Raw genomic sequence first — 15,000 nt, 5'->3', positions numbered from 1 at the left:
CGGGTGTGAGTGGTGAGCGAGTGTGAGTGGTGAGCGAGTGGTGAGTGAGTGGTGAGCGAGTGGTGAGTGAGTGGTGAGCGAGTGGGGAGTGGTGAGTGAGTGGTGAGTGAGTGGGGAGTGGTGAGTGAGTGGTGAGTGAGTGGGAGTGGTGAGTGAGTGGGGAGTGAGTGGGGAGTGGTGAGTGAGTGGTGAGCGAGTGTGAGTGGTGAGTGAGTGGGGAGTGGTGAGATCTACTACCGCAAAGGTGAGCGGGTGGTGAGCGAGTGTGAGTGGTGAGCGAGTGGGGAGCGAGTGTGAAATGGTGAGCGAGTGGTGAGCGAGTGAGTGAGTGGGAGTGGTGAGTTAGTGGGGAGTGGTGAGATCTACTACCGCAAAGGTGAGCGAGTGGTGAGCGAGTGTGAGTGGTGAGCGAGTGGTGAGCGAGTGTGAGTGGTGAGCGAGTGGGGAGCGAGTGGTGAGAGAGTGGTGAGCGAGTTGTGAGTGGTGAGCGAGTGGGGAGCGAGTGTGAGTGGTGAGCGAGTGGGGAGCGAGTGTGAGTGGTGAGCGAGTGGGGAGCGAGTGTGAGTGGTGAGCGAGTGGTGAGCGAGTGTGAGTGGTGAGCGAGTGGTGAGTGAGTGGGGAGTGGTGAGATCTACTACCGCAAAGGTGAGCGGGTGGTGAGCGAGTGGTGAGCGAGTGGTGAGTGAGTAGGGAGTGGTGAGTGAGTGGGGAGTGGTGAGTGAGTGGGGAGTGAGTGGGGAGTGGTGAGCGTGTGTGGTGAGTGTGAGTGGTGTGGTGAGCGAGTGAGGAGATCTACTACCGCAAAGGTGAGCGGGTGGTGAGCGAGTGGTGAGTGGTGAGTGAGTGGGGAGTGGTGAGTGAGTGGGGAGTGGTGAGTGAGTGGGGAGTGGTGAGATCTACTACCGCACAGGTGAGCGGGTGGTGAGTGGGGAGTGGTGAGCGAGTGGGGAGTGTGAGTGGTGAGCGAGTGGTGAGTGGTGTGTGGTGTGTGGAGTGAGTGGGGAGATCTACTACCGCGAAGGTGAGCGAGTGGGGAGTGGTGAGCGAGTGGTGAGTGGTGAGCGAGTGGTGAGTGAGTGGGGAGTGGTGAGCGAGCGCTGTGGGTGTGTGAGTACTGAGCGAGTGGGGAGTGTGAGTGGTGAGCAACTGGTGTGGTGGGTGAGTGAGTGGTGAGTGTGTGAGTGGTGAGTGAGTGAGTGGTGAGTGAGTGGGTGAATGAGTGAGCGTGTGAGTGGTGAGTGAGTATGATGAGTGTGTGGTGGGTGAGTGAGTGGTGAGTGTGTGAGTGGTGAGTGAGTGAGTGGTGAGTGAGTGGGTGAATGAGTGAGCGTGTGAGTGGTGAGTGAGTATGATGAGTGTGTGGTGAGTGAGTGGTGAGTGAGTGAGTGGTGAGTGAGTGAGTGGTGAGTGAGTGGGTGAATGAGTGAGCGTGTGAGTGGTGAGTGAGTATGGTGAGTGTGTGGTGAGTGAGTGAGTGGTGAGTGAGTGAGTGGTGAGTGAGTGAGTGTGTGAGTGGTGAGTGAGTATGGTGAGTGTGTGGTGAGTGAGTGAGTGGTGAGTGAGTGAGCGTGTGAGTGGTGAGTGAGTATGGTGAGTGAGTGGTGAGTGAGTGTGTGGTGTGGTGAGTGTATTGACAGCGTGTGTTGTGACGCGGGGAGTGGTGGTGCAGCGGTTAGCGCTCCGCTACGAACCCGGCCACCTGAGTTCGATTCCCGCTCACGGCCAACACCGGTGACGATTATCTGAACCGGTCCTGGGCCTCGCTAGGTCGACTCAGCCTCAAACGAGTAGCTGGTGTAGTAGCGGTGGTGTAGTAGTGAACATCGCTCGCACTGGGGGAGAGACAAAGGCGGCCGGGCGTGGTGGTGCTGGCCACCCCCCCCCCCTCTGTGTGTGTAGCCACAGTGCCGGTAGCCTTCATAGGCAGCGCTGTTGCTGCTGTTGCTACTCACAGCACTTGCCCCTGCAGCCTGCTAGAGGCTACACGGGGGACCTTTGTCTGTGTGTGTGTGATGACGTGTGTGTGTGTCTATGTGTGATAACGTGGGGTGTGTGTCTGTGTGTCTTGTGTGTGTGTCTTGTGTGTGTGTCTCTGTGTGTGTGTGTCTGTGTGTGTGTGTGTCTGTGTGTGTGTGTCTGTGTGTGTGTGTCTGTGTGTGTGTCTGTATGTCTGTGTATCTGTGTGTGTGTGTATCTGTGTGTGTGTCTGTGTGTGTCTGTGTATCTGTGTGTATCTGTGTGTGTGTGTCTGTGTGTACCTGTGTGTGTGTATCTGTGTGTGTGTCTGTGTATCTGTGTGTATCTGTGTGTGTGTATCTGTGTGTGTGTGTCTGTGTGTATCTGTGTATGTGTATCTGTGTGTGTGTCTGTGTATCTGTGTGTATCTGTGTGTGTCTCTGTGTGTGTCTGTCTGTGTGTGTCTGTGTGTACCTGTGTGTGTGTGTGTATCTGTGTGTGTGTGTGTGTATCTGTGTGTGTGTCTGTGTGTGTGTGTGTGTCTGTGTGTGTTTGTGTCTGTGTGTGTGTGTCTGTGTGTGTGTCTGTGTGTGTGTGTGTCTGTGTGTGTGTATCTGTGTGTGTGTCTGTGTGTGTCTGTGTGTTTGTGTGTGTCTGTGTGTGTGTGTCTGTGTGTGTGTGTGTCTGTGTGTTTGTGTGTGTGTGTGTGTCTGTGTGTGTGTGTCTGTGTGTGTGTGTGTGTGTCTGTGTGTGTGTGTCTGTGTGTGTCTGTGTGTGTGTGTGTGTGTCTGTGTGTGTCTGTGTGTGTGTGTGTGTGTCTGTGTGTGTGCAGGGAAGTTGCTGCTGATGCTGCAGTCGGCCAAGCGAGCATTCTCCCTCGACCCGGACCACCCGTGGCTCCACCAGTGTCTCGTGCGCCTCACTCACACCGGTAACACTCACCGCTCCTCACCACTCCTCACCACTCCTCACCACTCCTCATCGCTCCTCACCACTCCTCACCGCTCCTCACCGCTCCTCACCGCTCCTCACCACTCCTCACCGCTCCTCACCGCTCCTCACCACTCCTCACCGCTCCTCATCGCTCCTCATCACTCCTCACCGCTCCTCACCGCTCCTCTCCACTCGCTCACCGCTCACTTCTCACCGCTCATCACCGCTCCTCACCGCTCCTCATCGCTCCTCATCACTCCTCACCGCTCCTCACCGCTCCTCTCCACTCGCTCACCGCTCACTTCTCACCGCTCATCACCGCTCCTCACCACTCCTCACCACTCCTCACCGCTCCTCATCGCTCCTCACCACTCCTCACCACTCCTCATCGCTCCTCACCACTCCTCATCGCTCCTCACCACTCCTCACCGCTCCTCACCGCTCCTCACCGCTCCTCACCACTCGCTCACCACTCCTCATCGCTCCTCACCACTCGCTCACCGCTCCTCACCACTCCTCACCGCTCCTCACCACTCCTCACCGCTCCTCATCGCTCCTCACCGCTCCTCATCGCTCCTCACCACTCGCTCACCGCTCACTTCTCACCGCTCCTCACCGCTCCTCATCGCTCCTCACCGCTCCTCACCGCTCCTCACCGCTCCTCACCACTCGCTCACCACTCCTCATCGCTCCTCACCACTCGCTCACCGCTCCTCACCACTCCTCACCGCTCCTCACCACTCCTCACCGCTCCTCATCGCTCCTCACCGCTCCTCATCGCTCCTCACCACTCGCTCACCGCTCACTTCTCATCGCTCGCTCTTCACCACTCGTGTCTTATATATTTGTGTGTGTGTGTGTGCGTGTGTGTGTGTGTGTCTCTGTGTGTGTCTCTGTGTGTGTGTCTGTGTGCGTGTGTCTGTGTGTGTGTCTGTGTGCGTGTGTCTGTGTGTGTGTCTGTGTGCGTGTGTCTGTGTGTGTGTCTGCGCGTTTCTCTCTGTGTGTATCTTTGTGTGTGTGTGTCCGTGTGTGTGCGTGCGTGTGTGTGCGTGTGTCTCTGCGTGTCTCTGTGTGTGTGTGCCTGTGTGTGTGTGTGCCTGTGTGTGTGTGTGTATGTGCGCGTGTGTGTGTGTGCGTGTCTCTGTGTGTGTGTGCCTGTGTGTGTGTGTGTATGTGCGCGTGTGTGTGTCTCTGTGTGTGTCTGTGTCTCTGTGTGTGTGTGTGTCTGTGCGCGTCTGCGTGTGTGTGTGTGTCTCTGTGTGTCTCTGCGTGTCTCTGCGCGTGTGCGTGTGTGTCTCTGTTTGTGTGGGCGTGTGTGTGTCTCTGTGTGTGCGTGTCTCTGTGTGTGCGTGTGTGTGTCTCTGTGTGTGCGTGTGTCTGTGTGTGCGTGTGTGTGTCTCTGCGTGTGTGTGTGTCTCTGCGTGTGCGTGGTGTGTCTGTGTCTCTGCGCGTGTGCGTGTGTGTCTCTGTGTGTGTCTCTGCGTGTCTCTGTGCGTGTGTGTCTCTGTGTGTCTGTGTCTCTGCGCGTGTGCGTGTGTGTCTCTGTGTGTGCGTGTCTCTGTGTCTCTGCGTGTGTTTGTGTGCGCGTCTGCGTGTGTGCGTGTGTGTCTCTGTGTGTGCGTGTGTCTGTGTGTGCGTGTGTGTGTCTCTGCGTGTGTGTGTGTCTCTGCGTGTGCGTGATGTGTCTGTGTCTCTGCGCGTGTGCGTGTGTGTCTCTGTGTGCGTCTCTCTGTGTCTCTGCGTGTGTGTGCGTGTCTCTGTGTCTCTGCGTGTGCGTGTGTCTCTGTGTGCGTGTCTCTGCGTGTCTCTGCGCGTGTGCGTGTGTGTCTCTGCGTGTGCGGTCTCTGTGTCTCTGCGTGTGCGTGTGTGTCTCTGTGTGTGTGTCCTCTGTGTCTCTGCGTGTGTGTCTCTGTGTGTGCGTGTCTCTGTGTCTCTGCGTGTGTGTCTCTGCGTGCGTGTCTCTGTGTCTCTGCGTGTGTGTCTCTGCGTGTGCGTGTCTCTGTGTCTCTGCGTGTGCGTGTGTGTCTCTGCGTGTGCGTGTCTCTGTGTCTCTGCGTGTGCGTGTGTGTCTCTGTGTGTCTGTGTCTCTGCGTGTGCGTGTGTGTGTCTCTGTGTGCGTGTCTCTGTGTCTCTGCGTGTGCGTGTGTGTCTCTGCGTGTGCGTGTCTCTGTGTCTCTGCGTGTGCAGTGTGGCAGTGCCGTGAGGGTGCTGCTGCTGCTGCTGCCGTCTCCACGGTGCTGCGCCAGGAGCTGCCGATGCTCGTGCGCGGCAGCGACGCCGCCGCCTTCAACGCCAACTTCGTCGCTCGCCACCCAAACTCCGTGCGCCACCGCCTCGCTGGTGAGCTACTCACCAACACACTCACCAACACTCACCACTACACTCACCAACACACTCACCAACACTCACCACTATACTCACCAACACACTCACCACTACACTCACCACTACACTCAACACTACACTAACCAACACTCACCACTACACTCACCACTATACTCACCAACACACTCACCACTACACTCACTACCACTTCAACGCCAACTTCGTCGCTCGCCACCCAAACTCCGTGCGCCACCGTCTCGCTGGTGAGCTACTCACCAACACACTCACCAACACTCACCAACACTCACCACTATACTCACCAACACACTCACCACTACACTCACCACTACACTCACCAACACACTCACCACTACACTCACCACTACACTCACCACTACACTCACCACTACACTCACCACTACACTCACCAACACACTCACCACTACACTCACTACCACTTCAACGCCAACTTCGTCGCTCGCCACCCAAACTCCGTGCGCCACCGCCTCGCTGGTGAGCTACTCACCAACACACTCACCAACACTCACCACTACACTCACCACTACACTCACCACTACACTCACTACCACTTCAACGCCAACTTCGTCGCTCGCCACCCAAACTCCGTGCGCCACCGCCTCGCTGGTGAGCTACTCACCAACACACTCACCAACACTCACCACTACACTCACCACTACACTCACCACTACACTCACTACCACTTCAACGCCAACTTCGTCGCTCGCCACCCAAACTCCGTGCGCCACCGCCTCGCTGGTGAGCTACTCACCAACACACTCACCACTACACTCACCACTACACTCACCACTATACTCTCCGCCACACTCACCACTACACTCACCACTACACTCACTACCACTTCAACGCCAACTTCGTCGCTCGCCACCCAAACTCCGTGCGCCACCGCCTCGCTGGTGAGCTACTCACCAACACACTCACCACTACACTCACCACTACACTCACCACTATACTCTCCGCCACACTCACCACTACACTCACCACTACACTCACTACCACTTCAACGCCAACTTCGTCGCTCGCCACCCAAACTCCGTGCGCCACCGCCTCGCTGGTGAGCTACTCACCAACACACTCACCACTACACTCACCACTACACTCACCACTATACTCACCACTACACTCACCAACACACTCACCACTACACTCACTACCACTTCAACGCCAACTTCGTCGCTCGCCACCCAAACTCCGTGCGCCACCGTCTCGCTGGTGAGCTACTCACCAACACACTCACCAACACTCACCACTATACTCACCAACACACTCACCACTACACTCACCACTACACTCACCAACACACTCACCAACACACTCACCACTACTCACCACTACACTCACCACTACACTCACCAACACACTCACCAACACACTCACCACTACACTCACCACTACACTCACCACTACACTCACCACTACACTCACCACTACACTCACCACCACCACTACACTCACCACTACCACACTCATCACCACCACTACACTCACCAACACTCACCACTACACTCACCACCACTACACTCACCACCACACTCACCACCACCACTACACTCACCACTACACTCAACACTACACTGACCACTACACTCACCACCACCACTACACTCACCACCACCACTACACTCACCACTACACTCACCACTACACTCACCACTACACTCACCACCACCACTACACTCACCACCACCACCACACTCACCACTACACTCACCACTACACTCACCACTACACTCACCACCACTACTACACTCACCACTACCACACTCACCACCACCACTACACTCACCACTACCACACTCACCACCACTACCACACTCACCACCACCACTACACTCACCACTACCGCACTCACCACCACCACTACACTCACCACTACCACACTCACCACCACCACTACACTCACCACTACCACACTCACCACCACTACTACACTCACCACCACTACTACACTCACCACTACCACACTCACCACCACTACTACACTCACCACTACCACACTCACCACCACCACTACACTCACCACTACCACACTCACCACCACTACTACACTCACCACTACCACACTCACCACCACCACTACACTCACCACCACTACTACACTCACCACTACCACACTCACCACCACCACTACACTCACCACTACCACACTCACCACCACTACCACACTCACCACCACTACTACACTCACCACTACCACACTCACCACCACCACTACACTCACCACCACTACTACACTCACCACTACCACACTCACCACCACTACCACACTCACCACTACCACTACACTCACCACTACCACACTCACCACCACTACCACACTCACCACTACCACACTCACCACCACTACCACACTCACCACCACCACTACACTCACCACTACCACACTCACCACCACTACCACACTCACCACCACCACTACACTCACCACTACCACACTCACCACCACTACCACACTCACCACCACCACTACACTCACCACTACCACACTCACCACCACCACTACACTCACCACTACCACACTCACCACCACTACCACACTCACCACCACCACTACACTCACCACCACCACACTCACCACCACCACTACACTCACCACTACCACACTCACCACCACCACTACACTCACCACTACCACACTCACCACCACCACTACACTCACCACTACCACACTCACCACCACCACTACACTCACCACTACCACACTCACCACCACCACTACACTCACCACTACCACACTCACCACCACCACTACACTCACCACTACCACACTCACCACCACTACTACACTCACCACTACCACACTCACCACCACTACCACACTCACCACCACTACTACACTCACCACTACCACACTCACCACCACCACTACACTCACCACTACCACACTCACCACCACTACCACACTCACCACCACTACTACACTCACCACTACCACACTCACCACCACTACCACACTCACCACCACCACTACACTCACCACTACCACACTCAGCACTACTACTACACTCACCACTACACTCACGGCACCTGCTGGGTCTGTCCCGTGACCTCCTCCTCGTGCACCTAGCCTGGCACAGCAGTCAACCCATGGCACCTGCTGGGTCTACCCCGTGACCTCTTCATGCACCTAGCCTGGCACAGCAGTCGACCCGTGGCACCTGCTGGGTCTGTCCTGTGACCTGCACCTAGCCTGGCACAGCAGTCGACCCGTGGCACCTGCAGGGTCTGTCCCGTGACCTCCTCCTCCTGCACCTAGCCTGGCACAGCAGTCAACCCATGGCACCTGCAGGGTCTGTCCCGTGACCTCCTCCTCATGCACCTAGCCTGGCACAGTAGTCAACCCATGGCACCTGCTGGGTCTGTCCCGTGACCTCCTCATGCACCTAGCCTGGCACAGCAGTCAACCCATGGCACCTGCAGGGTCTGTCCACGTGACCTCCTCCTGCACCTAGCCTGGCACAGCAGTCAACCCATGGCACCTGCTGGGTCTGTCCTGTGACCTGCACCTAGCCTGGCACAGCAGTCGACCCGTGGCACCTGCTGGGTCTGTCCCGTGACCTCCTCATGCACCTAGCCTGGCACAGCAGTCGACCCGTGGCACCTGCTGGGTCTGTCCCGTGACCTCCTCATGCACCTAGCCTGGCACAGCAGTCGACCCGTGGCACCTGCTGGGTCTGTCCCGTGACCTCCTCATGCACCTAGCCTGGCACAGCAGTCAACCCATGGCACCCGCTGGGTCTGTCCCGTGACCTCCTCCTGCACCTAGCCTGGCACAGCAGTCAACCCATGGCACCCGCTGGGTCTGTCCCGTGACCTCCTCCTGCACCTAGCCTGGCACAGCAGTCAACCCATGGCACCCGCTGGGTCTGTCCCGTGACCTCCTCCTGCACCTAGCCTGGCACAGCAGTCAACCCGTGGCACCTGCTGGGTCTGTCCCGTGACCTCCTCCTGCACCTAGCCTGGCACAGCAGTCAACCCATGGCACCTGCAGGGTCTGCCCCGTTACCTCCTCATGCACCTAGCCTGGCACAGCAGTCGACCCGTGGCACCTGCTGGGTCTGTCCCGTGACCTCCTCATGCACCTAGCCTGGCACAGCAGTCAACCCATGGCACCCGCTGGGTCTGTCCCGTGACCTCCTCATGCACCTAGCCTGGCACAGCAGTCGACCCGTGGCACCTGCTGGGTCTGTCCCGTGACCTCCTGCCGGCGGGCGTTCGACACTTTGCCGTGTCAGCCTCAACGTGCACCTAGCCTGGCACGGTGGGCGCGGTGGTGGTGACGTCGCCGCCACTTGTTGGCGAACGGCGGCTGTTGTTGTTTGTTGTTGTGGTTGTTGTTGTTGTTGGTTGTTGTTGTTGGTTGTGGTTGTTGTTGTTGGTTGTTGTTGGTTGTTGTTGTTGTTGGTTGTTGTTGTTGTTGGTTGTTGTTGTTGGTTGTTGTTGTTGGTTGTTGTTGTTGGTTGTTGTTGTTGTTTGTTGTTGTGGTTGTTGGTTGTTGTTGTTGGTTGTTGTTGTTGTTGTGGTTGTTGGTTGTTGTTGGTTGTTGTTGTTGGTTGTTGTTGTTGTTGGTTGTTGTTGTTGGTTGTTGTTGTTGGTTGTTGTTGTTTGTTGTTGTTGTTGGTTGTTGTTGGTTGTTGTTGTTGTTGTTGGTTGTTGTTGTTGGTGTTGTTTGTTGTTGTTGTTGGTTGTTGTTGTTGTTGTTGGTTGTTGTTGTTTGTTGTTGTCGTTGGTTGTTGTTGTTGTTTGTTGTTGTTGTTTGTTGTTGTCGTTGGTTGTTATTGTTGGTTGTTGTTGTTGTTGGTGTTGTTTGTTGTTGTTGTTGTTGGTTGTTGTTGTTGTTGGTTGTTGGTTGTTGTTGTTGTTGTTGTTGGTTGTTGTTGTTGTTGTTTGTTGTTGTGGTTGTTGGTTGTTGTTGTTGGTTGTTGTTGTTGTTGTTGTTGGTTGTTGTTGTTGTTGTTGTCGCTGTTGTTGTTGGTTGTTGGTTGTTGTTGTTGTTGGTTGTTGGTTGTTGTTGTGACCACTGCGGGTCTGCTCCAGGTGCCAAGATGATGTACTACCTGGACCCCTCGAGCCAGGAGGACGCGGTCGCCTTGGCAACCAGGCTGGACCACACGATGACCCATCGCTCCATCAAGGTGAGAGGGGGGGGACGGTGGTGGTGATGGTGGTGGTTGTGGTGGTTGTGGTGGTTGTGGTGGTTGTGATGATGGTGATGGTTGTGATGGTGGTGATGGTGGTGATGATGGTTGTGATGATGATGGTTGTGATGATGATGGTTGTGATGGTGATGATGATGGTGATGGTTGTGATGGTGATGATGATGGTGATGGTTTTGATGGTGATGGTTGTGATGGTGATGATGATGGTTGTGATGGTGATGATGATGGTGATGGTTGTGATGATGATGGTTGTGATGATGGTGATGGTTGTGATGGTGATGATGATGATGGTTGTGATGATGGTGGTGATGATGGTGATGGTTGTGATGGTGATGATGATGATGGTTGTGATGATGGTGGTGATGATGGTTGTGATGATGGTGATGGTTGTGATGGTGATGATGATGATGGTAGTGATGGTTGTGAGGGTGATGATGGTGGTGATGGTGATAGTTGTGATGATGATGATGATGGTGGTGATGGTTGTGATGGTGATGATGGTGATGATGGTTGTGATGGTGATGATGGTGGTGATGGTGGTGATGGTGATAGTGGTGATGATGATGGTTGTGATGCTGATGGTTGTGATGGTGGTGATGGTGATGGTTGTGATGGTGGTTGTAATGGTGATGGTTGTGATGGTGATGGTTGTGATGGTGACTATGGTAGTGATCACGGTCGCCCTGGCAACCAGGCTGGACCACATGATCCCGGACCCTGACGATGCCTGCTGCCGCTGCTGCTGTATATTTGGAGTCTGCGTCTCTCTCATTATCATCACGGTGGCTATGAGATGTTGACTACCTCGCCTGGTACACAGGAGGTCGTGGGTTCAATCCCAGACACTGAGAGATGTTGACTACCTCGCCTGCTACACAGGAGGTCGTGGGTTCAATCCCAGACACTGAGAGATGTTGACTACCTCGCCTGCTACACAGGAGGTCGTGGGTTCAATCCCAGACACTGAGAGATGTTGACTACCTCGCCTGCTACACAGGAGGTCGTGGGTTCAATCCCAGACACTGAGAGATGTTGACTACCTCGCCTGCTACACAGGAGGTCGTGGATTCAATCCCAGACACTGAGAGATGTTGACTACCTCGCCTGCTACACAGGAGGTCGTGGGTTCAATCCCAGACACTGAGAGATGTTGACTACCTCGCCTGGTACACAGGAGGTCGTGGGTTCAATCCCAGACACTGAGAGATGTTGACTACCTCGCCTGCTACACAGGAGGTCGTGGGTTCAATCCCAGACACTGAGAGATGTTGACTACCTCGCCTGCTACACAGGAGGTCGTGGGTTCAATCCCAGACACTGAGAGATGTTGACTACCTCGCCTGGTACACAGGAGGTCGTGGGTTCAATCCCAGACACTGAGAGATGTTGACTACCTCGCCTGCTACACAGGAGGTCGTGGGTTCAATCCCAGACACTGAGAGATGTTGACTACCTCGCCTGCTACACAGGAGGTCGTGGGTTCAATCCCAGACACTGAGAGATGTTGACTACCTCGCCTGCTACACAGGAGGTCGTGGGTTCAATCCCAGACACTGAGAGATGTTGACTACCTCGCCTGCTACACAGGAGGTCGTGGGTTCAATCCCAGACACTGACAACGCTTGCTGCTCCCTCCCCCCCTCCCCCCCTCCCTCTCCCCCCCCTCCCTCCCTCCCCCCCTCCCTCCCCCCCCCCTCCCTCCCTCCCCCCCCCCCTCCCCCCCTCCCTCCCTCCCCCCCTCCCTCCCCCCCCCCCTCCCCCCCCTCCCTCCCTCCCCCCCCTCCCTCCCCCCCCCTCTCCCCCCCCTCCCTCCCTCCCTCCCCCCCCTCCCTCCCTCCCCCCCCCTCCCCCCCTCCCTCCCTCTCCCGCCCAGGTGTGCGTCCAGGTGTGCGAGGCGCTCTCCAACGGGGAGCTGGGCGATTTCTCGTCGTCGTCGTCGTCTGCGCTGGATGATTACCGCCGGCGTTGCCACGACCTCTACCCCCTGGCCAGCGCCTTCAGCCCCTCGTCCTCGACCTCGTCGTCCGGCGTCCACCCTCATCGCCATCGTCACGAGGACGAGGAGGAGGAGGACGATGAGGATGACGAGCAGGAGGAGGAGGAGGAGGAGGGGGAGGAGGAGGGGGGCGGTGGTGGCGGTGACGGCGAGAACCACCATCACCACCATCACCACGGTGACGACATCGGCCATCGCCGGGAGAAAGAGCGGCAAACGAATCGCGCCGGGGTCAAGCGGCACCAGCGCGCGGATGAAGACGGTGGTGGTGGTGGAGGTGGTGGTGGAGGTGGTGGTGGAGGTGGAGGTGGTGGTGGAGGTGGTGGAGGAGGTGGAGGGTTGTCACCGGCAGAGTCGATGCGGCCGCGGGAGGTCAACCATCACGGAGGCGCTCACAATGAGATGTGATGTGTGGTGCGGTGTGGGTGTGGTGGTGTGGGTGTGGTGGTGCGGTGTGGTGCGGTGCGGTGCGGTGTGGTGTGGTGGTGCGGTGTGGGTGTGGTGGTGCGGTGTGGTGTGGTGCGGTGTGGTGCGGTGTGGGTGTGGTGGTGCGGTGTGGTGGTGCGGTGTGGTGGTGTGGTGGTGTGGTGGTGTGGTGTGGTGGTGTGGTGCGGTGTGGGTGTGGTGGTGCGGTGTGGGCGCGGTGTGGTGTGGGCATGGGTGGGGGTGGGTGGGGGGGGGGTCTCGTCTGGGCGTGCCCCCCACCAAACCCACTCTCCCCCACTCACCCACCCCACCCACCCTACTCACCGTACCCACCCACTTTCCCCACTCACCCACCCCACCCACCCACCCCACTCACCCTACCCACCCACTCACCCCACTCACCCACCCCACCCACCCACCCTACTCACCTACCCCACCCACCCACTCACCCACCCCACCCACCCCACCCACCCTACTCACCTACCCCACCCACCCACCCTACTCACCTACCCCACCCACCCTACTCACCCTACCCACCCACTCACCCCACTCACCCACCCCACCCACCCACTCTACTCACCTACCCCACCCACCCACTCACCCACCCCACCCACCCCACCCACCCTACTCACCCTACCCACCCACTCTCCCCACTCACCCACCCCACCCACCCACCCTACTCACCTACCCCACCCACCCTACTCACCCTACCCACCCACTCTCCCCACTCACCCACCCCACCCACCCTACTCACCCTACCCACCCACTCACCCCACTCACCCACCCCACCCACCCACCCTACTCACCTACCCCACCCACCCACTCACCCACCCCACCCACCCCACCCACCCTACTCACCCTACCCACCCACTCACCCCACTCACCCACCCCACCCACCCACCCTACTCACCTACCCCACCCACCCACTCACCCACCCCACCCACCCCACCCACCCTACTCACCCTACCCACCCACTCACCCCACTCACCCACCCCACCCACCCACCCTACTCACCTACCCCACCCACCCTACTCACCTACCCCACCCACCCTACTCACCCTACCCACCCACTCACTCACCCACCCCACCCACCCCACCCACCCTACTCACCCTACCCACCCACTCTCCCCACTCACCCACCCCACCCCCTCACCCCACTCACCTACCCCACCCACCTCACCCACCCACCCACTCTCCCCACTCACCCACCCCACCCACCCCACTCACTCACTCACTCACCCCCCCCCACTCACCTACCCACCCCACCCATCCTACTCACCCTACCCACCCACCCCACTCACCTACCCACCCCACCCACCCCACTCACCCCACTCACCCCACTCACCCATCCCACCCACCCACTCACCCTACCCACCCACCCCACCCCACTCACCCACCCACCCCACTCACCCCACTCACCCCACTCACCCACCCCACTCATCCCACTCTCTCCACCCACCCCAATCACCCCACAGACACACACACGCACACAGGTGTGGGTGTCTGTGGGTGTGTGTCTGTGGGTGTGTGTCTGTGGGTGTGTGTCTGTGGGTGTGTGTCTGTGGGTGGGTGTCTGTGGGTGTGTGTCTGTGGGTGTGTGTCTGTGGGTCTGTGGGTGGGTGTGCCCCCCACTCCCCCCCCCACCCCCCCCCCACCACCCCCACCACCACCCCCCCACACCCAGCCTCTGGAGAAAGAGTTTTGGAGTCACGTGACCTGCCATGCTGTTTTGACCCGGTTATCCGCACTGCAGTTACCCGGTTAACTTCACCCTCATCGTCAGCATTGCCATCGTCATCGCCATCATCGTCATCATCATCACCATCATCATCGCCATCATCATCATCATCGCCATCATCATCATCGCCATCATCATCAACATCATCATCGCCATCATCATCATCATCGCCATCATCATCATCGCCATGATCGTCATCATCATCATCGCCCATCATCGCCATCATCATCATCATCGCCATCATCGTCAGCATTGCCATCATCATCGTCATCGCCATCATCATCGCCATCATCATCATCGCCATGCACTGCAGTTACCCGGTTAACTTGAATGCGGTTATAGTCAGTGACCCGGTTATCCGCCGTGAGCTTGCGATGGTGGGGGGGGGTGGGGGGGGTGGGGGGGGTGTAGTGGGGGGGGTGGTGGGG

The 15,000-nt window shown here is 57.5% G+C and overlaps 1 protein-coding gene across 1 annotated transcript in view; it reads left to right on the top strand.

Annotated features, from left to right (window-relative positions):
• Window positions 1–12,816, top strand: part of LOC144953946 (N-alpha-acetyltransferase 15, NatA auxiliary subunit-like) — a gene marked incomplete at its 5' end in the record, with an annotated part of 15,926 nt that extends 3,110 nt beyond the window's left edge. Inside the window, 4 exon segments of the mRNA XM_078884551.1 lie at window positions 2,789–2,887; window positions 5,077–5,229; window positions 10,291–10,388; window positions 12,286–12,816. Of these exon segments, the coding sequence (XP_078740677.1) occupies window positions 2,789–2,887; window positions 5,077–5,229; window positions 10,291–10,388; window positions 12,286–12,816 (881 nt within the window).
• Between the last annotated feature and the right edge of the window lie 2,184 nt (window positions 12,817–15,000).

Source organism: Lampetra fluviatilis, unplaced genomic scaffold, assembly GCF_964198595.1.
Source record: "Lampetra fluviatilis unplaced genomic scaffold, kcLamFluv1.1 SCAFFOLD_1255, whole genome shotgun sequence".
Classification (NCBI taxonomy): domain Eukaryota; kingdom Metazoa; phylum Chordata; class Hyperoartia; order Petromyzontiformes; family Petromyzontidae; genus Lampetra; species Lampetra fluviatilis.
Note: the sequence above shows the minus strand (reverse complement) of the source record. Positions and strands in the feature narration are given on the sequence as shown.